A 24145-nucleotide genomic window follows, 5' to 3' on the forward strand; every position below is an offset into this window, starting at 1 on the left:
AAGAATATTTTCTATATATAAACATTAAAAATGATAAAAAAAAAACTTCGAAATTCAAGAAAATGAGATTATATATTATGGATTCAAACATTAAACACACAATAAATCTTTAAGGGAATTCTATTTCATATAAAATTTCCAATTTTTTATAGAAATTCATATTCTCAAAATTATAATTCAATATAAATAAAAACAACTTAAAACTTGAAAAAGGTGGTAGCATATGTTTTAAATTCAAACATTAAACATATATTAAATCTTTATAAGAATTCCACTTCATAAAAAATTTCCAAAACTTCTCTATGTAAATTCATCTTCTTTATTTTAGAATTCAATATAAAAAAAAATAACTTTAAACTTTAAAAAATGTGATTATACATTATAGATTTAAACGCTAAACTTATAATAAATATTTCAAAGAGTTCATTCACATTAAATTGCTAAAATTACATAAATTCATATCTTCAAAAAAAATATTACAAAATTCAATATATGACATAAATATTAAAATAAAAATAAAAAATATACATCTAAATATAATTTTTTTAATGGACAATTTAAATTTTTTTTATAAATAAATAAAATATTAAGAATATACCAATAAATAGATTCAATTTTTGAATTGAGGCTTCTATTATCCATAATAGTTGAAAGAATAACTTCGGTGTAAATCACATGTAGACAGATATTTGTCGATGCCTTTTGAACCAACTAGTGTGGTGCATTGTAGATTCAATTTATTATTTTTATTTAAAAACTATTTACTTGATGCTTATATTAATAAAAATAAAAAATATTTTTTAACTTTAAATTTTTAAGCAAAAATATAATAAATTTATTTATTTATAGTATTTAATAGGAAAAAAAACTAAACCTTAAAAATACAATTAATAAAAATTGCAATTAAATATATTTTAAATTTTGTTAATATTTAATATAAAATTGTTATAATATTTTTTTTTACAAAATATAATATTAAAAAAAAAACACATGTCGGCTTAATTATGCGCCATTTAGCCAATAAACGTATGCGTCATTTAGCATAACAATAAACATATGGGAATAGTTAAATAAATACCAGCAAAATATACTTTTCAAATTTGAATAAGTACAAAGAAATTTTTAGTATGCATAATTGGACACAAAGCAAAAAGATACAGATTAACTTAGTACTAAAACTATTTTTATATGTATACATAAACATATAGTTTTTAAAATAGGGAAAATGAAAAACTTATATATAATTAAGTTATAAGCACAGTAGATGGCTTGTAACTAAAATTAACGAGCAAAAAGTATCACTAAATTTTATAAAATTTCCAAATAATTATCAAAATTTAAAATGCAAATACCATCCATTATACATAAAATTATATCTACATTTAGGAAAAAGACCATCAATCATATAAAAAAAATCAAAAAAATATATTTCCTGAACACCAATCCAGCAAACAAATGGTTTATCTTCCGATTATAAATATAATTATCACTGTAATTTAATTATCAAAAGTATTTCAAATTCTCGACCAGGAAAACAACAAAACTAACAAATCCACTGATCTATAGTAATCCTTTTCATTTTCTTGCCATAGTCCGACTAAAAGACAAGCGGTGCGGGCAAGGACAAAACCACTATCTTTCAGTTGAAATTCGTCGTGAAGCGCAAAATGTTCGCTGAGATTGCATGAACTTCGCCCACTTTGAACTCAGTTTAAGTTGCAGATGTTGCACCAATCTGGACGACCTAAACAGAAGTTCAAGCTTATGTCAATTTTTATGAAGGGCAAAGACCAAATGATGTATCAGAATTCACACTTAATAATCTTCTTTTCACTCTTTTATGGTTACTTTAGCACTGTATAATTTTAACTCTCTAATGGTGTTTCAAGGTAATTGATTTTAATTTATAATTCGTTCAAAATCAAATTTGCATGTATAGTGAGAAGTGTATTTGTTGCTGAATGTTCCTATGTAAGTTTTCGTTACATATCATGGTTTAAAATAAAAACTCATTCCCCTTATATTATCTCTCTGGATATATTTGATTTGGGTTGTTAAAAAAAATAATTAAGCTCCCTGATATTTGATTTGGGTGGTTAAAAAATCGAACAGTGATTACTAGAACAGCAACCATTTAGTTTGATCACTAATTACTAACAAGACTACAGAAAGCATTTCATTTGATCACCGTGGCATACCTGCAATCTCGGTCTCCATGAGCAGCCGGAGGCCAGCATGGATGAGTTGACAACTGAGGGAAAACATGAAGAAAATGTATGTAAAGTAATTTTTACGATTAAGGAAAGGGAGAAAACAATTATAAAGGTAACAGCCGAATATAGCACAGACCTCAAGTTTTCCACATTGGCGTATCAGATTTAGAGTGCTCCTCCATAACTTAACCTAAAATCCAGTAGGAGCAAGAACGAGCTTTGGAATTCTAAAATATCAAATAAAAAAAATCTAAACAATAAAATCTCTCCAATCGGATGCATAAACAATGAATTTTATTGCAGAAAGAGTAAATGGTACCGAAATCTCCTTCTGTTTTTTCGCGATTTTGGAGAGTGCTGACTGCACGTTATTTCGCCCCAACGATTCTTGGGGGCTGAAAAATTGTTCGAAAGGACTTGGTAGTTGCAACTCAATCGAATCCCTGTGGGGCGACCTGATCTGGAGTGGATTTCTGTAAGAGGCTTCCCTAAGGCGAGGAGGAAGCGGTAGCTTTGCCGGTCCAACATCATCTCGGTGAATTTCAAACTTCTTTGTAGCATCAATTTTTCCCCATTCAGAAAGGGAACTCTCGGGCTGCAAAATAATAGATTTTTTCCTGTCACAGGATGAGTGGTAGCAGTAATTGTCAGAAGAGATGGAGCTGCGGTGCACTACGATCGTTGTTATCATCAATTTCGGACCCTTCTGCCCATGAGGGTTTCTATCATCTGAAGCACCAGCTTCACCATATATGGTTTTCATGAGGCAACTCCTGAACTTTTCCGTCAGTTGATCGATTTCATCTTCAGCCTCTTTATTTAGCGTACAGCTAATAATGTCTTTCACGTCCAAATCTGGGGAGGAGTGATCTTCCACGACGGTTTTCCCCCGCTCTTCATCACTATTTTTGTCTTCAATGTCTGATGATATTTGAAGACAGGGACTTCTGTTGAATCGTTCGCTGCCCAGGGCATCCATGCATAGAACACTTACTAGTCGGCTCCCGAAGATCTTGTTTTCAATTTACATTGATTACCACGAAATCGAGCTCAGATTTATAGGAAGCGTAGTAGCCTTTACGAGCATGGCGTTATCGAAAGATTCCGGAATGGACATGATACATGGCCAGCACTATCCACGGCTGCAGAGTCATTAGGACTCAGCAGACCAGATGGCCATGTATCAACATACACATATCACTGTTACCATCAACATACACATCAATGGAGCAGTGCTGCCATAGTCATCAACATATCCATCCTTAGAGGCATCCCATGCCTGCCTCCGTCAGTCACAACATCAACATATACATCCTTAGAGGCATCGTCACAACATCAAGCTAGGAGCAAGCTTGGAATTTCAAATAGGTTTCTTTTCAAATGGAAATGGAAATTTGATGAAGGTTATTTCTTTTTTTCATGCCGCTAATTTAAGGTTTTATGTAAATTTAGAAGTTTTTATTTTTTTGTGTTTTTATATGCAAATTTTTATAATATTACGGAGGTATACTTTAATGTAGTTATCTTTAGAAAAAACACATTAACTCATTAATGTCACAATGTTACTATAATCTTTCTAATCTTTGTGGATATTCCTTATTTGTGGTTAAGAATCTCATTTGCAAATATAGACATGGAATTAATGGTTTCAAAATATTTTTATCAACCAAAAGCGACATTTCAAAATTTTCAATCCATATTAAATATGAGAAATTTTTCAGCCTAAATCACATGATATTGGACAAGTTGAATGAACAGATTTCACTTTGTATGTTAAATAGATAGCGCAGAACATGGAACGACTATTTGACGAGGTAACGGCTATATTGACATCAAATCTAGCCATTTTCAATATAGCCGTTACCTAGTCAAATAGCTGTTATGCTCTATCTATTTAACATGCAAAGCGAGATCTGTTCATTCAACTTCTCCTAACAATGAACCACATTAGTTGGTTCCATACCCGTCAACAAATAAAATATCATGTGATTTACGCCAAAAAATCTCTTATAAACTTATTATAAATCACAAAAACTTCAATTCAACATATGAAATATGTTTCTAGGCCTTATTAAGAGATTTACCAAATCGATGACCTCCCAAGACCTCGTCTTCCCATTTCAATTTTAAATTTCAAGTTTTGAACTTTGAATTCTGAAAGCCAGTGCAAAGCGCTGCATGAAGGAGTAGTCTACAGGAGCGACGATTTCGACTTTGTTTTTTGCACCCTCAGTTTACACGCAGCCAACTTCCGGTTATTTTATGTTTTTTATTGGTTGGAAATTGTAATTATTTTTGGATGCACAAATTTGTTAAATTTGGAGAGTTAATTAATTGAGTCAAATTGTAAATTTTAGTGTTAAATTATATTTCGGAGAAAAATCAAATTTAAAATATATATGAATGTGAAACTATTTTAAAAATTTACTAAACCAAAAATTTTAAATATCCCTCTAATTCATTGCTATTATTGCTATGAAATTTTGTAATTTTAAATATCCTCCGACCTAATTCATTATAATTATCAAATTTTATATAATCACTGCAAGAGCAACAACTACAACTAGTATTATTATTTTTGTGTCCAATTTGTATTTCCTCTCCTCTCCTATTTTATCACCGCTCCAACTCTGTCTCTCTTCGTCGGGTCGTTTTCAAACCTCAAGTCGATGTGTTCGTCACCCGTCTCCGTCTCTGCCCTCGCTCCATCAGCATTACATCTACCAGGGGTAAGCTCAGGTGTGTAAGTCTTAATGGAGAATATTCAAATTTTAAACAGGGATTTTAATTAGTGTCATTTCGATTTCAAATTCAAAACATATTTCTGCACTAATAGTTAGAAATAATAATTCCAACTACCATCTTAAACACACCAACAAACACTATGCTTGTTCAGTAAACTACTGCACGGTTATTTTGTTTGCAGGCAGAAGGACACGGTTACTTTGTTTGCAGGCAGAAAGACTGAAGTCAAAAGAAAAGTATTGAAGTGAGAAGAAAAGTACAGTATGGACAATTCCGCAACAAAGCAGAAGAGTTCAGGGCTTTAATAATTTTTGGTAGATAGATATGGGCAAACATTTACTCGGGCAGTGTTGCTCACACTCCAAAACACCTGCAAGTTTAGAAAATCATTTACTATGTAAAATCTCCGATGTTAGGTATTAAATATTTTCTCTATCATGTCATTAATGTCAAATTTGTATGTTAAGATAAATATGCAAGTAAAAGTTATTTGTAATGTTGGGTATGTTGGGCAAGTTAGAGAGGGAGAGTCTGTGAGGTAGTAAGGAGAAATGGTGGAGGAAATATTGGTGGGTGCATGAAAACTAGTTCTACCGAGTTTTATAGAATTTTACTCATCAACTCAGTGATGCATAAATGCCAGTAAGTTCTATGTATTTTCACTTGAAGCTGCACCCTCCATTTATCACGCCAATGTAATTTCTTTATGTTTTAACATATAATATAAAGTGTGGCTAGTTGCGTTATGGTATTAACCCTTCCTGGCAACCTCTTCTGTTTTACTCTGCTTTTTGCTGTGCTCAAAATTTATATTTTAATTAAGTCCCTTTGTGGTTGCCATATCCTCGCTGCAACCTAAGATTTCCCTGCCACAACTGAAATTGACTTTGCCTACTTTACCGCAACCTATTTCTGAGCCAGTTGACTTTCCGGAACCGTGTGATTGCATATACTCACTACAACCTAATATTTCCCTGTTGGATATTTTTCGATGGGGAAAATACCAAAACCAATCATGCAAATACCACAGAGCCAATGCTCTGTTTCATTTCTTCCAGGACCTTTGCACAGCGAAGCTAATAAAACCAAATGACTCATAACAGTCCATTACACAACATAAAAACATTTCTATTGCTTAAAATATAAAGCCTCATATAAACATTCATCCTCTTTGCTGAGAGGGATTCACCAAAAACAATATTAAACAAAAACTCTGTTTTCACCCTGAGAAATTAGTGAGCTGGGTTTACTGCTGTAAATCCCCTTTTACATTCACTGCAGTGAAAAACACTTTACTGCTGTAAAATAAAATTTACATATGCATACAAATGCGCTCCACCATTTTCCTTATGCACTTCTGTGCAAAACCACACATGGTTTTTCTTACACCTCTGTTTTACAAAAATGCCACACAAAACATTACAACCCTGTTCTTGTCTTTTTACACACTGCTGTGTGTTTCACCTTTTACTGCACCATCATTTTACAATGCTCCACAAAAAGATTCAACCCACGAGCTCTTTTCATTTGGCTCACACTATTCTCTTTCGCTGTTGCGCTCTTACATATCTCCCATGTGTAACTAAAACAATACAGAGCACATTTTCTTTTTACTGCTCCATCGTTCCATTTACAATGGTCAATTCCATAAAAAAATTACACACGGGCCCCCTGTTCTTTTCTACACACTGCAGTGTGTTTCATTGCAGATTCCATTAACAAAAAAAACAACGAGCATATATTTCATGGCTCGTAATATAAAAAATATAACACACAGAACTCTATACTATCGTGGGTTTTTTTTAATACATATGATCACCTACAAAATAAATGCACGCCGTATATAAAACTTAAAACCATTACCTACACCTATGACAATTTATTAATAACAGGTATGGTCAACCCAAAACTTGACTTTTACTTCACGCAACAAGTTTGATTTGATGCAGGCGGGGAGCAGCTTCATTGATGAACGGCGGAGGACGGTCAGGCTGATCGGACGGCGGTGGTTGATATCGGAAGGCAGTTTAATGCTGAGCTTTACCTCCCGATATGTCAGAGATGCTGATGTCAGGTGAGAGCCACGCGTCTTCACCAAATCGCATCGGAGCCAAACATACGGAAACCGCTTTTCCCTGGATGGCGGTGCGATATGGTCTGGACAGTTTTGTGGTTTCAATGCGGTGGTTTTGGGGTTATATACGGCTGCTGAGTCGGCTGCCATCGCTGACCCTGTCCGCCTGCAGTTGGAATTAACATTCCAACATTCCCTTGCCACCACTGAAATTGACTTTGCCTACTTAACCGCAACCTATTTCTGAACCCGTTGACTTTCCAGAACAGTGTGGTTGCATATGCTGACCGCAACCTAAGATTTCCAAAGATTTCCCTTGCCACAACTGAAATTGACTTTGCCTACTTTACCGCAACCTATTTCTGAGCCAGTTGACTTTTCCATAACCGATTTCTCAGCTCCTTTGCATTCGTAAAATTTTTCTAACACTAACTACTAATCTGCCACTCAATGATGACTTTTCCATAACCGATTTCTCAGCTCCTTTGCATTCGTAAAATTTTTCTAACACTAACTACTAATCTGCCACTCAATGATGAAACGAGTGGGACCGTCAGCGACAATGAGTAAAGATAAGACGAATGGGACCGTCCACGACAATGAGTAAACGTTCGCAGTATTAGGAGCAGTGGTGTTGAGGTTGCAATTTCCGTGATCCTTGCAGGAGGGTGGCTGTCAAGTTCCTCATTGATGCGTATCTTGATGGCAATGGCAGTAATGCTCCATGGATGGTTATGTTGATGCATGGCCATCCGTACTGCAGGGTCATTAGCAACCAGGTGGATAGTGCTCCTCATGATACATACTACTGTGCTGTTGTAAGCATATCTCCAAGTTGAGATCTGGAACTATTATGAAAATTTGGTCAACTCTAACTTTAAGCTTTGATTTATTCCTTCTTTCGTGACAACCGTTCATTTAAAAGGACGGGATAGAGATCGGAGATCGACTAAGATTTCACGCCGCTAAATATTAAATGGGGAGTTCTTATCCTTGAATTGTCTCAAGTGGCAGATTATTATATATTACATTATTTATATAATAATTGGAAATTATCGTAATGAAGCATGTTTCCTTGATCCTTATAATTAAGATTCACGGACGCCTATAACGTTTTCCGCATCATTTCATACAGGCTCACGTTAAGCACGCATCATGCAACGAAGTACAGTTCCTCCTGTTAATGGCTGTTATTTTTCACGCTACTGTGCAAGTCCAATCGCAACAAAGAATTATTTTATAAATGTTGTAATTTGTCAATCTGGCAGAAGTTTTGGAATTCGCTCAGAATTTAGGGATGGAATTTGAGGGGCAATTTGTTTGTCATAAGGTGATTTGCTTGTCAAATACAGTTTAAAATTTTGTAAAACTGTCAAAATTATTACTTGATATTAAAAAAATTAGGAAAATGTGAAACTCTCGAATTTGAGAAGTAACTCTGTTTTGAAATTCCAACCTTGGTTACAATCATACGTTTACCAGTTTGATTTGTTAACAATTCACAATTCTATGGCTTTTGAGCTAAATCCTAGTCTAGTTCTCATCCAAGCCAGTAGCTCAGAGCTAAATCCTAGTCTAGTTCTCATCCAAGCCAGTAGCTCACTGATATTTTCCAGATATTCCCACCAAAAACTCAAAACACAGCTTGTGGCCTGTTAGAGTGATGATTGATTGACATTTTGTAGGAAGATTAGATCCACTCGCCCATGTATGACTTGATTTCGCTCGTTGAGTGCATATCGAAGCATCTGGGCGAGGGGAGTGTACCGAAAAGCGACTTATTAATCGTATTACAGTTAGTAGTAAAAGCAACAAAGAAAGATGGTTTCGTCGAGGTGTTTTTGATGGGCACTGGGGGTTCAAGTTGAAGAAGCGTGACCGTGGTTTTGTTAAGGTTGCCAGTAATTAAACTTTAATGCAGACCATTATGAATGTAGAATGGATTAATAACATTATTGGCTAAAAAGGTTGGGATATACCTGACATCCAGTTTTCATGTTCATATGTGATCCAGGTAACCCATTTCTTAATGGTAATAATGTTCACTGTTTTATAGGTTAGCAATGTTTCAAACCTTCCAAAAATTAATAATTTCACTTCCTGTAGATAATCTGAGCTGTATTTCCAATTAATTAAGATCAAAAAGTCCAGAGTGGAGGGCTTATGTACGTGGACAAGCTCCGGTTTCGTTTTTGTGCTGCAACTGTGTTTGCTACAAGACCTCATTGGCTGAGAGCTCGTGTTTTCCAGGCGTTTGAGCTGCTTCAAAGGTGGGAGGGAGGTCCATGACGCCGGTGGAGAGCTTTGACAGAAAATATAACGCAGTGAATGACTACACTGTGATTATGCACCATACATTAAGCCAATTAATTCAATGATTTACTTAATGGATGGTGGATATTCATACTCACAAAGGTAGCCGAAGATAATGACAGGAAAATCCACTGTGATTTCAAGTAATACCAAGATAAATAATTGCCTGGCATTTAGCTATTAGATGACGTTTTGAGCACCTCATCGTATCGTCTTACCATAGGCGATGCGAATATTCCATGATAGAACACATAGCAATCAACGAAGTGGCCAGCTTGGGCCCTTTCACTTAAAAAGACGGTTGGGGAGTTGAAAGGTTTCAATATTTAACCATGAAATTGTCCCAGAAAGGTGCTTCTTTGTGTAAAATTATTAGAGCACATCTAGATCAGATCAACTTGCAAGAATGGGATTGGGAAATTTGAAGAGAGAATGAATTATGTATATTTATTAGTGACGAAAGAATGAGTATATTTATGTTATGTTAATATCCATGTGCATCACATGTAAACACTAAAACTAATTAATGTGCATGTACACCAACACCCCTCTTAAGCATAACTTAGGTGAGTATAAAGCAAGATGGATGAGTCCCGACAACAACGGTTTTTTAAGTACCGATGTACAATGCAGGAAAAAGGAAAGAAGGAAAACACAATGGGAACATAACCTCCCCGCCCCCCAATCGGAAAATACAATGCACCACTAAAAGAAAAGACAATTGTTAGGTAGTTGTGTTCTTGACCTCGAGACGATCCCATCGAAAGTGAAACTTCTACTTAGTGAAAGTCTTGGTGAAGATCTCAACAGTTGGCTCAAATTTTGGACATCATTGTAAATCAGTGATCCTGTCATGAATCAATCCTCTGAAATAGTGCATGTGGATCTTGATATGTTTTATCCATTGTCGATACACTAGATCTTTCCAAAACTTCAGTGTACTCTAATTGTCACACCATATGACAGTCAAGCGATGGACAATGATACCAAGCTCAAAAAGGAAATGTTGTAACCAAATGGCCTAAATGGCAGCATTGACTGCTCCTTTGTACTCGACCTTTGTGGATGATAAAGAGATGCCAACTTGCTTCTTGCTTGACCGTCAAATTGTAGTAGCCCTAGTGAAAAATTCATGTAATAAAAGTTAATAAAGGCAAAATAAGACCACAGTTAAGGGACACTTATTCCAAGCTGAATCTTGGGCAAAGATATCCTATGTGTGTTTTGGCTAAGGAAAATTCGCAAAGGCTAAGGCAAAGTCATTAAAAGGAAAAATGACATTTTTGGCAAATTTATGTATGAAAAGAAAGGAAAATAGGAGAAAAATAAGGTGAAACGTCACGAGTTACATGTGAGGAGAAAATTAAAGGAAAATAATGGAAAATGAAGAAATTAAAGGCTTCATTTAAAAAAAGGCTTATGAATATCAATGGGTAACTTTTTTTCCGTTCAAGTGTTGGAGTTTTCTCATTATTCTCTCTCTCTCTCACTCTTGGTCACTTAGAGTTTTCTTGGCACTCTCTAGCTTTGGAGCAAAGAAGGAAAAGAAAACAACGGGAAAGGAAAGAAAGGAAGGATTAAGGAAGGAAAGCAGGATCAGGCAGCTTTAGGAGGACTACTTGCAACTAACCTTTTGCATGTGTGATTTTCTAGCTAGTTAGGACATGAATGGCTTTGCATGTTGGTGTATGGTTCTCTTGTTGTCGATGACATGGTTTGCTGGGTTATGATAGTGGTTTTCAGCCTAGCCTTGCTTTTTTCCAGATGCCATGGTATGTTGGGATGTTTATCTTGGTTTTGAGCTTTGGTTTGCTGGATGGATTTTGGAATCCAAGGCCGAGGTGTTCTCAATGTTCATTCCCAAAGGCGTAGGAATCCCTTGACCGGTTTTGAAGAGATACACGATAAAGCCTAAGGGAGAAGTCTTGGTTTATGGCTTAGTGATCCGAGTTTGGATTGCAATAAAGCTTGAGAGATTGGTGTTGGTTTACAACCTAGTGATCAGAATTGGATTGCGGTAAACCCTAAGAGTCAAGGAGATGGAAAATACCTCAAGGATAGTGATGGATTTTGGATGGCATTCCAACTTTAGTTCAGTTGTGATCAGAGCACTGGTTTTGGTGTGATCACAGTTTGATGAGGGTTGAGGTGGTTTAACCTTTGGATTCCCTTAGTTGTTCATGGATTGGTTTTTCTATGAGATCCCACATTCATGTTTGGAATATGGCATGAGGTTGACTCGATGAAAGAGATTTTTGGTTCATCGATAGCTATTGGCGGGTGGTACGTGGAAGTCTCGAACTTGGTCAGATTTGCCTATGATTAATAAAAGCTAAGTTTTCTTACTTTTGGACTTGTTTTTATGTGGATTTAATAGCTATCATATCTCTTATATTTATATGGTTTTATGTTGGTTATAAACATGACTATATGACTGGTTCATGTCATGGTTATTCATGTATTTACTTGTAATTGTTAAATGGATGGATTCAAGACTGAATTGATGATATAATAGTTCAATGGAGAAGGTGGTGATCCTTCTGGTCATGTTTCATAAGTTGCTTCAATCATTTATGTTGTGTCTTGTATCCTAAACCTGTAGGTTGTATTGATGCCAAGTGTTTAGCGGAATGTCAATCCTTGTCAGGGATCCTTAGGCTTGGTCTAGAGGTTGATTTTTGATTTGTTTATCTTGTCATCATGTCCTTTATGGATTCTAGAGGTTGTAACAAGTCCTCGGAAGAGGTTGAGATTTTGGGTTAGAAAAGTGGCTCAAATCTTGGGGATGCTCACACAGTTTTGCTAAAAAGAGTCCAAGGTCACTGGAACATAGGCCTGTGAGAGCGAATTTGGCTTTTGGACACTGCCTTGCCTATAGCATGAGAGAGACTAGGGATTAAAAGCCTTAAAATATCAGTGGGACTCAAGGACAAGATGTCTGAGTGGCTAACATGTCTTCTAAGGGTGTTTTTGCTGATGTGGATGGGTTTGTTGTCGATCAATTTCATTTCTCTAAGGTCACCAAGGAAGTTGAAACCCTTATAGTGATCTCTCTTGTTCCATGTTTACCGCGGTCGGTTGGCTCCTTAGGTGGACCTGGGAGGAAGGGGTTGTTACAAATTGTTATCAGAGCCATGTTGTGCTCTCCATGGATGAAGGTTCTCGGTCATGCATGCATGTCAGTTGTATCCATGTCTCTTACACTTTCATTCCATGTGCTTGTTACATTGCATCATGTTTATCATGATTGTAGTAAGGTTACCATGAGGAACTTTATGTTGATTTTGTGGGATGCATCGTCAAAAGTATATGAATGGTTATATAATTATATGTAGCTTGATTACATCCTTGTATGTTAAGATGCATTCTTAGTTGTTTAATTACATTTATCAGTTTTTTAGGTTGATTACAAGAATTGACCGCTTATGCTTGACTACATGCGCCTATGCATTTGTAGTTGATTAGGCATTGCTTATGCATGTTGATAGTTGGATGTGTCAATGCGTATAATGGAGTAATGGTTATTGTCATGCATGAGGTCATAGCATGCATTGTTGATATGGCCTTGAATTGATGATGGGACCCTAACTAGAATGATGTTTATGCGTTGATACACTTATTCGATATATGTCTATATGTTGTTATGATTATGTTATACATGTATCACATTGATTTGATGATCTTACAGAGAAGATATCATCCCCAAATTATGCTAAGCTACATTGGTTTATTGTGATTTGGTTTAGCTCACATAGTATGCCTTGCAGGAAAGAGATTAAATGGATAGCAAGATGGTAGAATACATAGAATCTACCTATGCATCAAATGGGCAACATGGTGCAGGGCACTCTTCTGAATTGGTAGACACATTGAGAAGATTGAAGGAAGAAATAAGGAGTAGTAAAGAAGACAATGAAAAAATCATGTCGGCAGAAGAGAAACAAGCAGAGGTGAATGTGATACTACTTCATAGTTTTTCAGATTTGCAACAACGAAGACCACTTCGGATCAACCATGGACATGAGGACAAAACTAATGTGGCATATGGCAGTAGGTCTCCTAGCAGACACAAGTCAGATAGATTAGACAAGATCAAAGATGGTAGGTTGTTGGAAACTCTAGATAGAAGAGGTAATAGACACAGGTACTATTCCAGTTCTGCCTCTGACAAGCATCATGATAATCATTGTTATCATCCTTACAAGGGGAGTGATAGGGGATACTTGTTAGATGAGTTTAAGAAAGCGAAGCCACCTACCTCTGATGGATAGATGAAGAAATCGCAGGATGCAGAGGCATGGTTGCTTGATATGAAGAAATTATTTTAATTGCATGATTATTCAAAAAACATGAGAGCAAAGATAGCCACTTTCAGTCTCAAAGGTAAAGCGTATATTTGGTGGAAAGATGTGAACAATGTCAAATGTATACATGAGGAAGATTTGACTTTGCATGAATTTTAAAGGCTCTTCAAGAAGAAGTACTTGTTGGAGAGGTACTATGATGACAGGGCTAAGGAGTTTTATGAGATGCGAATGGGTCCTATGATAAATGAGGAGTAAACTAGCAGATTTTTGGAGTTGTTGAGACATGTGTCTTACCTCAAGGAGGAGAAGGCCAAGGTTCATAGATTCATCAGTGGACTGCTAGTAGCATACAGAGACCAAATTGAGTTCAATGAGCCTAGATCGCTGGAGGAGGCAATCTGAAAGTTGAAACATTGTTATGAACAATCGAAGTGAAAAGTTGAGCCTAAGCATGACTTGAAAAGAAATGAGAAAACTAAAGGAAAATGGTCTTCAAAGAGAGGAATACCTCAAGATGCAAGTGATAAAGAAAATGGATTTCCTTATTATTATCTCTCCAATATTTCTCAAGAGTTGATTAGAAAGAAATGATTAGAGGTAACCACAACCCTACTTTGGAGATTAGGATCTAGCCTTCCTAATTCTCAGAGAGGGCTATCTCTTTATGATTTAAATTTATTTAGTTATTTAATTTTAGGCTAGTTATGATTATACTTGGGTTTTGATTTGTATTTTTGTGGTGTAATCACTTACTTATATGAATAGAGGGATGTTTTTTACCATTGGGCTATTGGGTCAAATGTCAAACAAACAGGACTGGGTCAAGTTATAAAAACAGTGTCTGCAGGGAAAGACAGTTGAGTTACTTCAGATCTCAAAGGCTGGATGGTGAAGTGGTTTTGAATCGGATCCAGGGAGCAATTAAGGGTTCCTTGGGCCGGATTATGAAGAAAGTGAAAGAGGTCAACCGAGATGGGAGAGAAATTAAGGATTCTCAAATCCAGATATCAGAGGAAAACATAGAAATGATCAACTATTCAAAACAGAGTGTACTTAAACAAATTCCGAGATAAATTTCCAGTTAATTCATTCAACTTTAGATGACATTTAAGTTTGTGAAATACATATGAAAATAACAAAATCTAAGAAATAAAATGCTTCACTGTAATAGCTCAACACATAAATCTTGTAATGCAATCTCTTTATTACTTGGTCCAATCTGCTGACTTGAAAGATTTGGTACAATAACCCTTAGGTTTATGATCAAAATAACTCTAGAAATGTATAGCAATCCACCCTAAATACTTCGAACTATGAAGTATTTATACAAACATAATTTACAAAATATCCCAAACTGTCTTGGGAATTAATCTAGGAGAAAGAAATATATTCATGCAAAAAGATAGAGACAACTATTGAACTTCTTGTTTGTTGTCCCTGTTTATTAGGTTGTGTTCTCTTTAAGCTCTGATATTTTTCCTTTTAATCTCTTCTTTGTTGTTGGTCTTCATGGTGAATGCTCTTCTTACTTTGATCTTTCAATTGATACACTTTTACCTGATACTCTTTCAGCTGGCTGGCCTATCATTATCCTTTTACTATGATTTTTACCCTTACTGTACATTTTTACATTTTGATCGTGTATTTCTATAGTAAGTCATTCAATTTCTCCCATGTTTCTCCATCTGGTAATTGGATAATTATCATTTTCCTATAAATTTCATCTGCCTTCGTGTACTTTGCAAAAGTGGGCTTATTCACAAAAAGGTGTTTTACCTCATGCTGGAGGTAAAACAAGTTCTCAAATTTTGGTATAAGACCTTGCCAGTTGGCATCCCCTTCATAAACAAAGTGTTCACTTGATCTCTGGCCACTTATATGATTTTCTTTTTGTAGTCCTCCTATGGCATTAACTTATCATTTATTACCAAGGGATTGGGCAGACCCTTTTGCCTCAAAATTTCAAATTTAACCATGAATGTGTCTATAGCTAGTTTCATGGTTTGGCACTTATCTTCAAGGTTCAGCATTAAATTCCTCTTGGTGAGGACCCTTTTTACTTCTAGTATTGTACCTGTCCTATCAGGTATCTCTAATTCCTGCAATTCATACTTATTTTTGGAGTTAAGGAAGTGAATGATCCTTGTTGTTTCCTCTAGTATATCTCCCAATTCTGTTTTCAATCTCTGTATGGCTTCTGTAGCATGCTTCACTAAGTCAATCTGTTCAAAAATTACTTGGATGGATGGCAAAATATCGTTCACAGAGTCGACGATATTGGCCCATAATTGTTCCTTAGCCTATCCAAGGGGTTCCTTTAAAGTCAATTCCTTCTCCAAGTTTTTTATTCTTTCATTCATCCTGGTTGATTTCTGCACTTCTTCTTTGTGCATAATCTATGCAAGCTTATAGTCAGTCTCTAGATTGGTCACCTTTTCGTTGAGCTTTTTCATTTCTGTGGTCTGAATGGACATGTCTTCCATTGCCTTGACCAATTTGCTAGCATCATCACCTGTTGACCCTGTTACCGTTGTAGACGTTGTAGAATCTGGCAATGTTGTAGCCATTGGAGTAGTAGGAGCTAATGATGCTACCAAAGTGGAAGGTACCACAGTAGTAACTGTTGGGATAACAGTGGCAAGGGCAGTCTCCAGACTAGCTTGTTTTACCTGTATCAAGCTATCTAACTCCTTTTCCATTTCCTTTAATTGATCATTCAATTGTAAAACCAGGTCCATCATCTCTTCCTGATGTGTCTGGCTCTCCAGGACCTCTTTTGTCTGTGGTTTCTCTAAATGAGGAAGTTTTAATTGTTTTTTAAGAGCTGAAATGTCATTCTTCTTCTTGATCAACTTCTCAGCAGCTTTGATGTCATTGGGATCATGTCCCATCTCAATTACCAAGTCCTCCAATGACTTGATCATGTTGTCCTTGGCCTATGAGGAGGCCTTTTCCATTTTATATTGGGTTGTAATGTTATCTAATGAATTCTGTAGCTTACGTGCTGCCATGGTGATGAGCACCAGTATTGCAGCAACGATGCTACAACTACTGGGCTACCAACTTTACTTATCAACCCGAGGTTCGTACAAACTTGGAGGTGACAGTGCTATATGCACAAGTAAAAGTGATGGTCCTACCTGTTGTCACTGTTCGAGACCCCAAGGGTTCCAAGCCAGACTTTTATAGAGTCAGAAGAAGCTTGATTTTTTGATGGAAGAAGAGCAAATCTATTCTAAGAGAGCAACTCTATTGTAGTAATGAGGAAAACAACATGTAATGCTAAATCACACCATATCCTAATTAACCATTTAAACAGCTATGCCAAGAAGAATTGTTAAATCAACACTAACCTAATGTTGCTATCTAAGTTACAGAAGTAAAGAGAATAAAACCATACCAATGTGTGAGCAAGAAAACTATGCTAAAGTTGTTTTCACTTTTCTGGGTTTTTTCGGTAAAATCAAGCATGCAATTTAATTGTTCTTATGGATGTGATAGCTAGATGGAACGTGGTTGAGGATGGCTAAAAGGATTATGGAGTGACTGGATGGGATGGAAGGGTCCTAGGAGACTTTTTGTGACTTCCTAGAGGTTCCCCATCAATTTCGCCTCAAAACAGGTTTTTTCAGGGAAACCTACAGGGTGTACTAGAAACCTACATGATGATCCTGTAGGAATTACAAGAAACCTACAGGATACAACTGAGAGCTAATTGTGAGGTGTTGGAGGTGTTTGAGGTGTTGGGAAGTTGGGAAAAGGTGTGCGATGAGTGGGATAGGGTGTTAGAAGGTCTAGGAACACTCACGAGCCAATATCCAAGAGAAGAGATGGCTAGATTCACTCAATGTGTCAGGGGAATTTCAATGAAAAAGGACAAAAAAACTACTGAGGGTGACGGTGGAACAAGAGATGGTTAAGGTTGATGAGGTGGAAGATGGATGTTGGTGATGAAGTATAGACCTCGTCTTGAAGTACCTGTAGTGCTTAAACATGTGTGTCTTTCAAGAACTATGCAACAAGATACATCTTCATAAACTAGAAAAACATGAACCAATTGCCCATCTTATACATGAAGAAAGTGATGAAGGAAATGAGAACATGAGTGAGATCTTATTGCAAAAATAGAGTAATGGAAAAAAGATGATGATGAAATGAACCAAATGCTGAATCAAGACAACAAACTCCAAAGCTCATGCAAGAATTGGAAATCTGCGTTTCTGGGGCTGCTGAAGGGTCTCTTCCTAAAGTCATGGTCCCAGAGGGAGGAAGTGAGGCCGAGGCACCTGTTGACAACCTTGTGGTGATATTTTTTCTCCTTGCTAACCTGCTAACTGAAGGAAGGCACAAATGGAAGCAAACTAACATACAACCAATCTAATCTAAATTGTTGTAATGGAAATGCAGCTACTCAAGCAAATGAACAATCAAACTATGAATCTATGCTAACATACATGTATAATAAAGAGGAGCCTTGGCTACTAGGGTTGGGCCCTAACCCAAAAGCTTCAGCCCTCTGAGCTAACTCAGTGCTGTCTCAAAACAAAACTCATTCTTATTATCAAAACAATGGGTTACATCAAAAACTGTCACAAGTCTTGCAGCTTGAAAATAGAGTAGAGTTTTACAATAAAAAATCCCAATCCTACTAAGGTCCTAGGCCTCTCCACTTACACATTTGAAGTCTCCAACTACTTCCTTAAAATTAGGGAGGCTTGGCTCCCAAACTTCAAAGTAAACTAGTGCTTTGTCTTTCACTTGCTTGGCTGCCTTCTAGTCCTCATGATTTGGATGTTTGCACTCTGAGCTAATGGAGGAATATTCGAATGGAGGGGTAATAAATGAGGAGGATTTACCTCCTATAATTCCTCTCCCTTGTCCCATTTGAGTTTTGACCAAGGTCTTTGCCAAAATTCCTTGCTTCTATCCTTTAATCCTCCATTAAATGCACATTAGACCACAAAGCAAATATCCAACTCTAACTCATCTCATAAAGAAAATATAATCAAAAGTATGTAATAAATTGTGAGAATAGTTTGTTTGACTAGGCTAGGAGGTGAATTAAGGCCCATATAATTACCCAATGATGAGGCTCATCACCACACCTCTACTGAAAGTGTTGCTCATCCTCTGAGAAACTTAGTCAATGTCCATGTCCTCCATGGCTCTGGTAGACTCTTTGACATCCCATGCCTCCACTGTGGTCTCTTCTTCTTGTTCATAGAAGCCTGCTTTCTTTTCTACTTCTTCCTTCTACCTCTTTTCCTCTTCTTCTTTTCTCCCTTCTAGCATCCCTAGGAGTAGTGGTGGACTGAGTTTTAGGCCTATCTAATTGACCTTCAACCTTTGCATTGATTGCTTATACATAGGTGTCCTATTGAGTGCCTCTCTCAACCTTTGAGGGGAGTGATATTCCCTGATCTTCAAGCTGTGTGGTAGTGTGTTCCATCTCCTTAGGCAGGCATGTATACTGTCATCTCCTAGTAGCCTAAACATATCCTCAAAATGTGAAATTGCTTGCTCTTGGGAAACAAGATATCCAAGTGCTAGCTCAGGATCATTTGCAATCAAATTATGGGTGCTGATTATGGCCATGGGATTTGATTATTCAGCTCTGATGAAAAGAGGTTCATTTTGCTCTCTGGCCAATATTCTTTTAATCTCTGCAGCCCTTGACACCTCATGGTTCATCAATGATGCCAAAGCCATTAATTGTAGATCTCCTAGCTTGGCATTAGCGTCCCAAACATTCATGTCTGTGAGGGCCATGTTGTGCAAGTAAAACTCAGCCATTTTGGCCCTATCCTCTAGTGTACTTTGATCACAAAGATCAGTAAACCGCTTGTAGTCCTGAAATGGCATGGTGCCCCTTTGTTCTAGGGTTTTAATCTGAAGCTATAGCCATTGTTCTTTGAGGTAAAGAGCATAGGATTTAGCTGGCATCCTACACTGGATGGCCTCCAAGGAGAGGCTGGCCATACATGCTAGTTGGTTCTCCCTTTCCTACAGTTGTCCCCTTAGCCATGCATTTTCCCTCTCAAGTTGGTCTCTCATTATTGCTTCTCTGTCCCTTAAGCCACTTAGCTCTTTGCCCATTTCTTTGAGCTTCTATTCCATGTGCCCATTTTCTTCCACCCCTTTTGACTTGGCAATTTCCATCCATCAATGGGTTCTAGCCCTTTCCTTCTCAAGTTCAAAAAGCAATGGGATGGAAAATTTTTGATGTATCACCCTTCCTCCTTCAATAAACCGATAGTCGGAGTCTAGGTTAGGTTGGGGGCTTGGTTCCTTTGTTTCAGGGTCTTCTTATTTTGTTTCTTGTTGCTCCCCTACCTTCTCTTCCAATTTTTGTTCTTCCTGTAGTTTTTGCAGAGTATCATGTAGGACTATTTTTGCTTCCTGTAGGATTTACTGTCAATCCTGTAGGATGGCCTTACCCTTTAAGGAAGTTGATCTAGTACTAAGCCTCCTTACATAGGTGATTGGTGACTTAGGGGAAGGCATTTTGTCTCTTGGTGTAGGGTAATATTCAATCTCAATTGGAATTTTTGTTGATACTTGTGGCTTCCCTTGTTTGATTCTTGTGCTCTTTCTTGTTTTGAAATATAGTGGGACTTGCTTCCTTCTTTTCCCTTTTTTCTTGCTTGGGGCATTGAGAGCAATGAGGGTAGCTGCTGCCTCCCTCTCAGTAGCCCCTGGGGACACCCTAGGTGACTCCTCTTTGTGTTCTTCCCCTTTTGCTTCAATGCCTTCTTCTTCTCTATTTTTCTTATCTCCTTCCTTTTTTTGTTTTTCCTCATCTCCATCAATTTCTTCCTTAGTTTCCTCCTCTGTTCCATCATCATCATCCTTCTCTTCTTCATCTTCTTCTTATACTTCATCATGTTCCTCTGTATCAATTTCTTCTTCATCCATCTCATCCCTATCTAGCTGTGTATCTTCTTCTTCCTATTTTGCCTCCTCCTCACTAACAAAGGGACTAACATCATAACTGAGGGTTTTGATGTCACCCTCTATGGGCAAGTCTCTGAATACTGACCATGTTATTAGGATTCTGAGGTTTTGGAGGGAATTCTCAATGAGGATCATGATCAACCCATGGTGAGCCAATTGTTGGGAATTCCCTTCCTTTACTTTGTTGCTAGAGTCTATGAGTGATTGCATTAAGAAATAGGGTATGCTAAGTCTTTGGTGAACTGGTGTTTCTACCCCAAATCTTAATTCTTCAACGATCCTAAAATGGTATCCATAAACAACATTATATCTACCCTCACATGAGATAAATTTGATGAGTTGGTAGCCTACCTCACTCCATGGGTATGGCAAACTGTCCCTCCTTACTCCATTTTTGTCCTCTGTGGGTTCTTCACCTTCTAAAAAGAATTTCCTTTTTTCCACTTCACTGTCTCCCTTGTCTTCTTTTCTCCATGGAATTCCTAGGGGAGGTGTGGTGACGCTACTGATGAGATCTGGGGTGAGATCTATAGTGAGGCTTATAACTAAAACAATGGCATGGATTTTGCTATCTGGAGTGAGGGAATGAGCAAATTCTTGAGCCACCTCATCATCATACCATGTGAATTTTTCAAAAAACCCCATCCAATTGTATCTTGTAAAGATTTCAAGCACTTGGGGGTGTTGTTGTATCCTCATAGTGTTTGTGGATTCTCTCCTATTAAACCCTCCTATCATCTTACTTGTGAGGCTTGAGTAGAAAATGAGAGGGTTGACATAAAATTTTTAAATTCAGGAGGAAAACAGAGTTTACTGTGGATGTAATTCACCTCCCACAGTTGCTAAATTCACTAGATTTTAGCGGATTTCTAGTTCATTTTCTTGTAAATGGGGATGGATTTTTATAGCCTACCTCTTTAGAATGGTGGCAATGGACAATTCCTGTGATATCGCCTCTTGAACTCTACTCTACCTATCCTGTAGACTGCCTCTGTGTATCATGTAGAATCTTACTGTAGGTTTTCCTGTGCATGCTCTTGTAGAAATTCTCTTGCAGAAGGTGGATCCTTGCTTCCCTGGGGTGGACAGAGTTATGAGAGTGACTTGAGTGAGGGAGTTTCGAGGAGGTGAAATGCATGATTGCATGCAAACGATGTTTTATTTCCCTTTATGGTGTTTCAAGGTGAGGTGGTGTGCTGGAAGCAGAGGTATCTTACCATTTTTTGGACCATTGGTCCCCACTACCACCTCATCATTTCCCACTCCTCGTAATCAGCTCCCACCTCGTAGATCCATAGTTAACCACTTCTTGTCCTACTCCTCCTCTGTCTTTGATTTGACTGCAGCCACATGTGAAAGGACACCCAGTTTTGCATGTGATGACTGAACGAAGGTGGCCAATCTAACTGGCCACATTTTCACTTATAAACCAATTATCTCGTAACCTTTACAACTTCTAATTAAATTATGCATATGAGTGAGTGAGCGAGATACTTACCTATGGTTTTGATGCCATGCTGTAGTTGTCGAAGATCAAAGGTGCTGCGTTATTTATTTGCTGCATGGTTATTCTTCTTCCTCCTCTTGTTGTCTACTGATGGTTTCTTGGTTATTGGAGGTGTCTATGACTAAAGATTTGATATTGCTACTATTTTGGAGCTCCTACATCATCCTAGTGAAGACCTGTAGCTCATGATTGACATTCTGTGGGATAGGCTGCTACAAGATTTCCTACCAGATGTCCTGTAGCTGCTTCTCCCTCAGAATTCCTTAATCATGTCACTGGCTGGGGCTATGAGGATGGTGCAATGAATGGACAAAGGGAGTAGGAGTTTGTGTGGAGCAAGAGACATTCAGGTAATTCTCTTACTCTCCTCTGTTTTTCTTTTTTTCCTTTTTTCATGGCTGGCAGAAACGGATCTCTTTTTGCTTTGAATGGTGAGTGCAAGGATGATGATAATGAACGAGTTGAGGTGTTAGATCATGTCTAGGATGAATGTTAGGGAACTAACAAACCTACCATGTTCACTTGGATTTCTTCCTGTAGGTTTTTCGGGCCACTGTAATTCCTACAGGATCATCCTGTAGGTTTTCAGGGGATCCTGTAGAAAACACAGTCTTCGCATAAATTGAAGCAATGGAGTGGAAAAATGATAGAAATGATGGAGGGATGCATGGTAAGGAGTGGAGGAGATGGACATGTGTGAGGCAGGGTTCCTTTTGGATCCTCTTTTTGCTCCTTGACTATCTTTCTCACCCACCTGCAAATAACAATTGTATCTTCTTCTATTTTTTCTTTTTTTTGAAAAACACCTAGGTTGCCTTAGAGAGGTTTTCACCCCAGATGTTTTCCCTGGTCACCTCAAGGAAGGTTTTCACCTATGGATCTTCTTATTCTTTTTTCTTTTTTTTTTTTCTTTTCATCATTGGGCCGCCTCATGAGGTTTTCAACCCAAAGATGGGACTCAGGCGCCTCATGGAGGTTTTCACCTGAGTCCTTATTCTTTTTTCTTTTTCAGTGACCTAATGAGGGAGGAGCTGGAACTTGCTCTACCATCATCACTGTTTTATTGATATTTTCAATGAACTCTTGCTTTGATAAAGGCCTCTTGTACATTTTCAATCGGTGTCCATTGACAAGAAATGGAATGGCTTCTTCATCTATAGTTTTGATTTGCACTGAACCATTATCATGACATCTCTCCACCACATAAGGTCTAAGCCATCTTGTCCTTAGCTTGCCCTTGAAGTCTTTATACCTAGAATCATATAACAATGCCCAATTTCCCTCTTGAAATTTCTTCTCCTTAATATGTTTATCATGCCAGATCTTCCTCTGAAGCTGAACTATCTCTGTATGTAGGAGGGCCTGCATTCTGAATTCATCCAAGTCATTCAATTGGAACAATATTTCTTTCTGTGCATGACTGAGATCCAAATCTAGTTGGGCTTCCATCCTCAATGTATTATATTCAAACTCAATGGACAACAAATCCTTTTTCCCATAGACTAGCTCATAGGGTGTAAATCTAGTGGTGGTATTCCATGTGGTATTATAGGCCCAGGTGGCCTCAACTAGTCCCTCTGCCCAATACTTGTTGTTGCTGCTCACTACCTTGGTTAAGATGCCCTCCAGTGCCCTGTTGGTCACCTCCACTTGCCCATTAGCTTGTAGATGATAGGGAGTGGAGGTGTTATGCTTGATTTCGTAATGGTTGAGTAGTTCTTCAATCATGTTGGAGGTAAACTAGCTGCCTTGGTCTGTGACTAGCTGTCTAGGGTACCCAAATTTGTAGAATACATTCTCCCTTAGGAACTCAGCCACCTGCTCTTCTATTGTTTCCTTAATTGCCTTAGTTTCAGCCACTTAGTCAAATAATCATTGCACACAATAATGTATTGTTTTTGCTTTGAAGGAGGCTTGATAGGCCCAATGAAGTCCATGCCCCACTTGTTAAGTGGCTCGAAAGTCACTTGAGGCTGTAGGGGAATTTCATCTCTTGGATTAGGCTTTCCCATTGTCTGGCACTGATCACACT

General features: G+C 37.5%; 1 protein-coding gene across 1 annotated transcript; it reads right to left on the minus strand.

Annotated features, from left to right (window-relative positions):
- Positions 1-1533: 1533 nt before the first annotated feature.
- Positions 1534-3214, minus strand: LOC149207795 (uncharacterized). Its single transcript, XM_089393953.1, has 4 exons — positions 2533-3214; positions 2350-2403; positions 2199-2251; positions 1534-1744 (listed from the first exon to the last, which is right to left on the minus strand). Exons 1-4 carry the CDS (start codon positions 3190-3192, stop codon positions 1633-1635), a joined length of 879 nt encoding a protein of 292 aa, XP_089250079.1. The 5' UTR covers positions 3193-3214; the 3' UTR covers positions 1534-1632.
- Between the last annotated feature and the right edge of the window lie 20931 nt (positions 3215-24145).

This window comes from Pinus tabuliformis, chromosome 1_2, assembly GCF_031772625.1.
Source record: "Pinus tabuliformis cultivar Carrire ecotype Pingquan chromosome 1_2, CPIR1, whole genome shotgun sequence".
In the NCBI taxonomy this organism is placed as follows: Eukaryota; Viridiplantae; Streptophyta; class Pinopsida; order Pinales; family Pinaceae; genus Pinus; species Pinus tabuliformis.

Coding starts and splice junctions, on each gene's coding strand:
- LOC149207795 (XM_089393953.1), bottom strand. CDS start 3,192: ATGGATGCCCTGGGCAGCGAACGATTCAACAGAAGTCCCTGTCTTCAA. Junction 2,404..2,532: donor AAAAACAGAAGGAGATTTCG/GTACCATTTACT, acceptor ACTGGATTTTAG/GTTAAGTTATGGAGGAGCAC. Junction 2,252..2,349: donor GCCAATGTGGAAAACTTGAG/GTCTGTGCTATA, acceptor GTTTTCCCTCAG/TTGTCAACTCATCCATGCTG.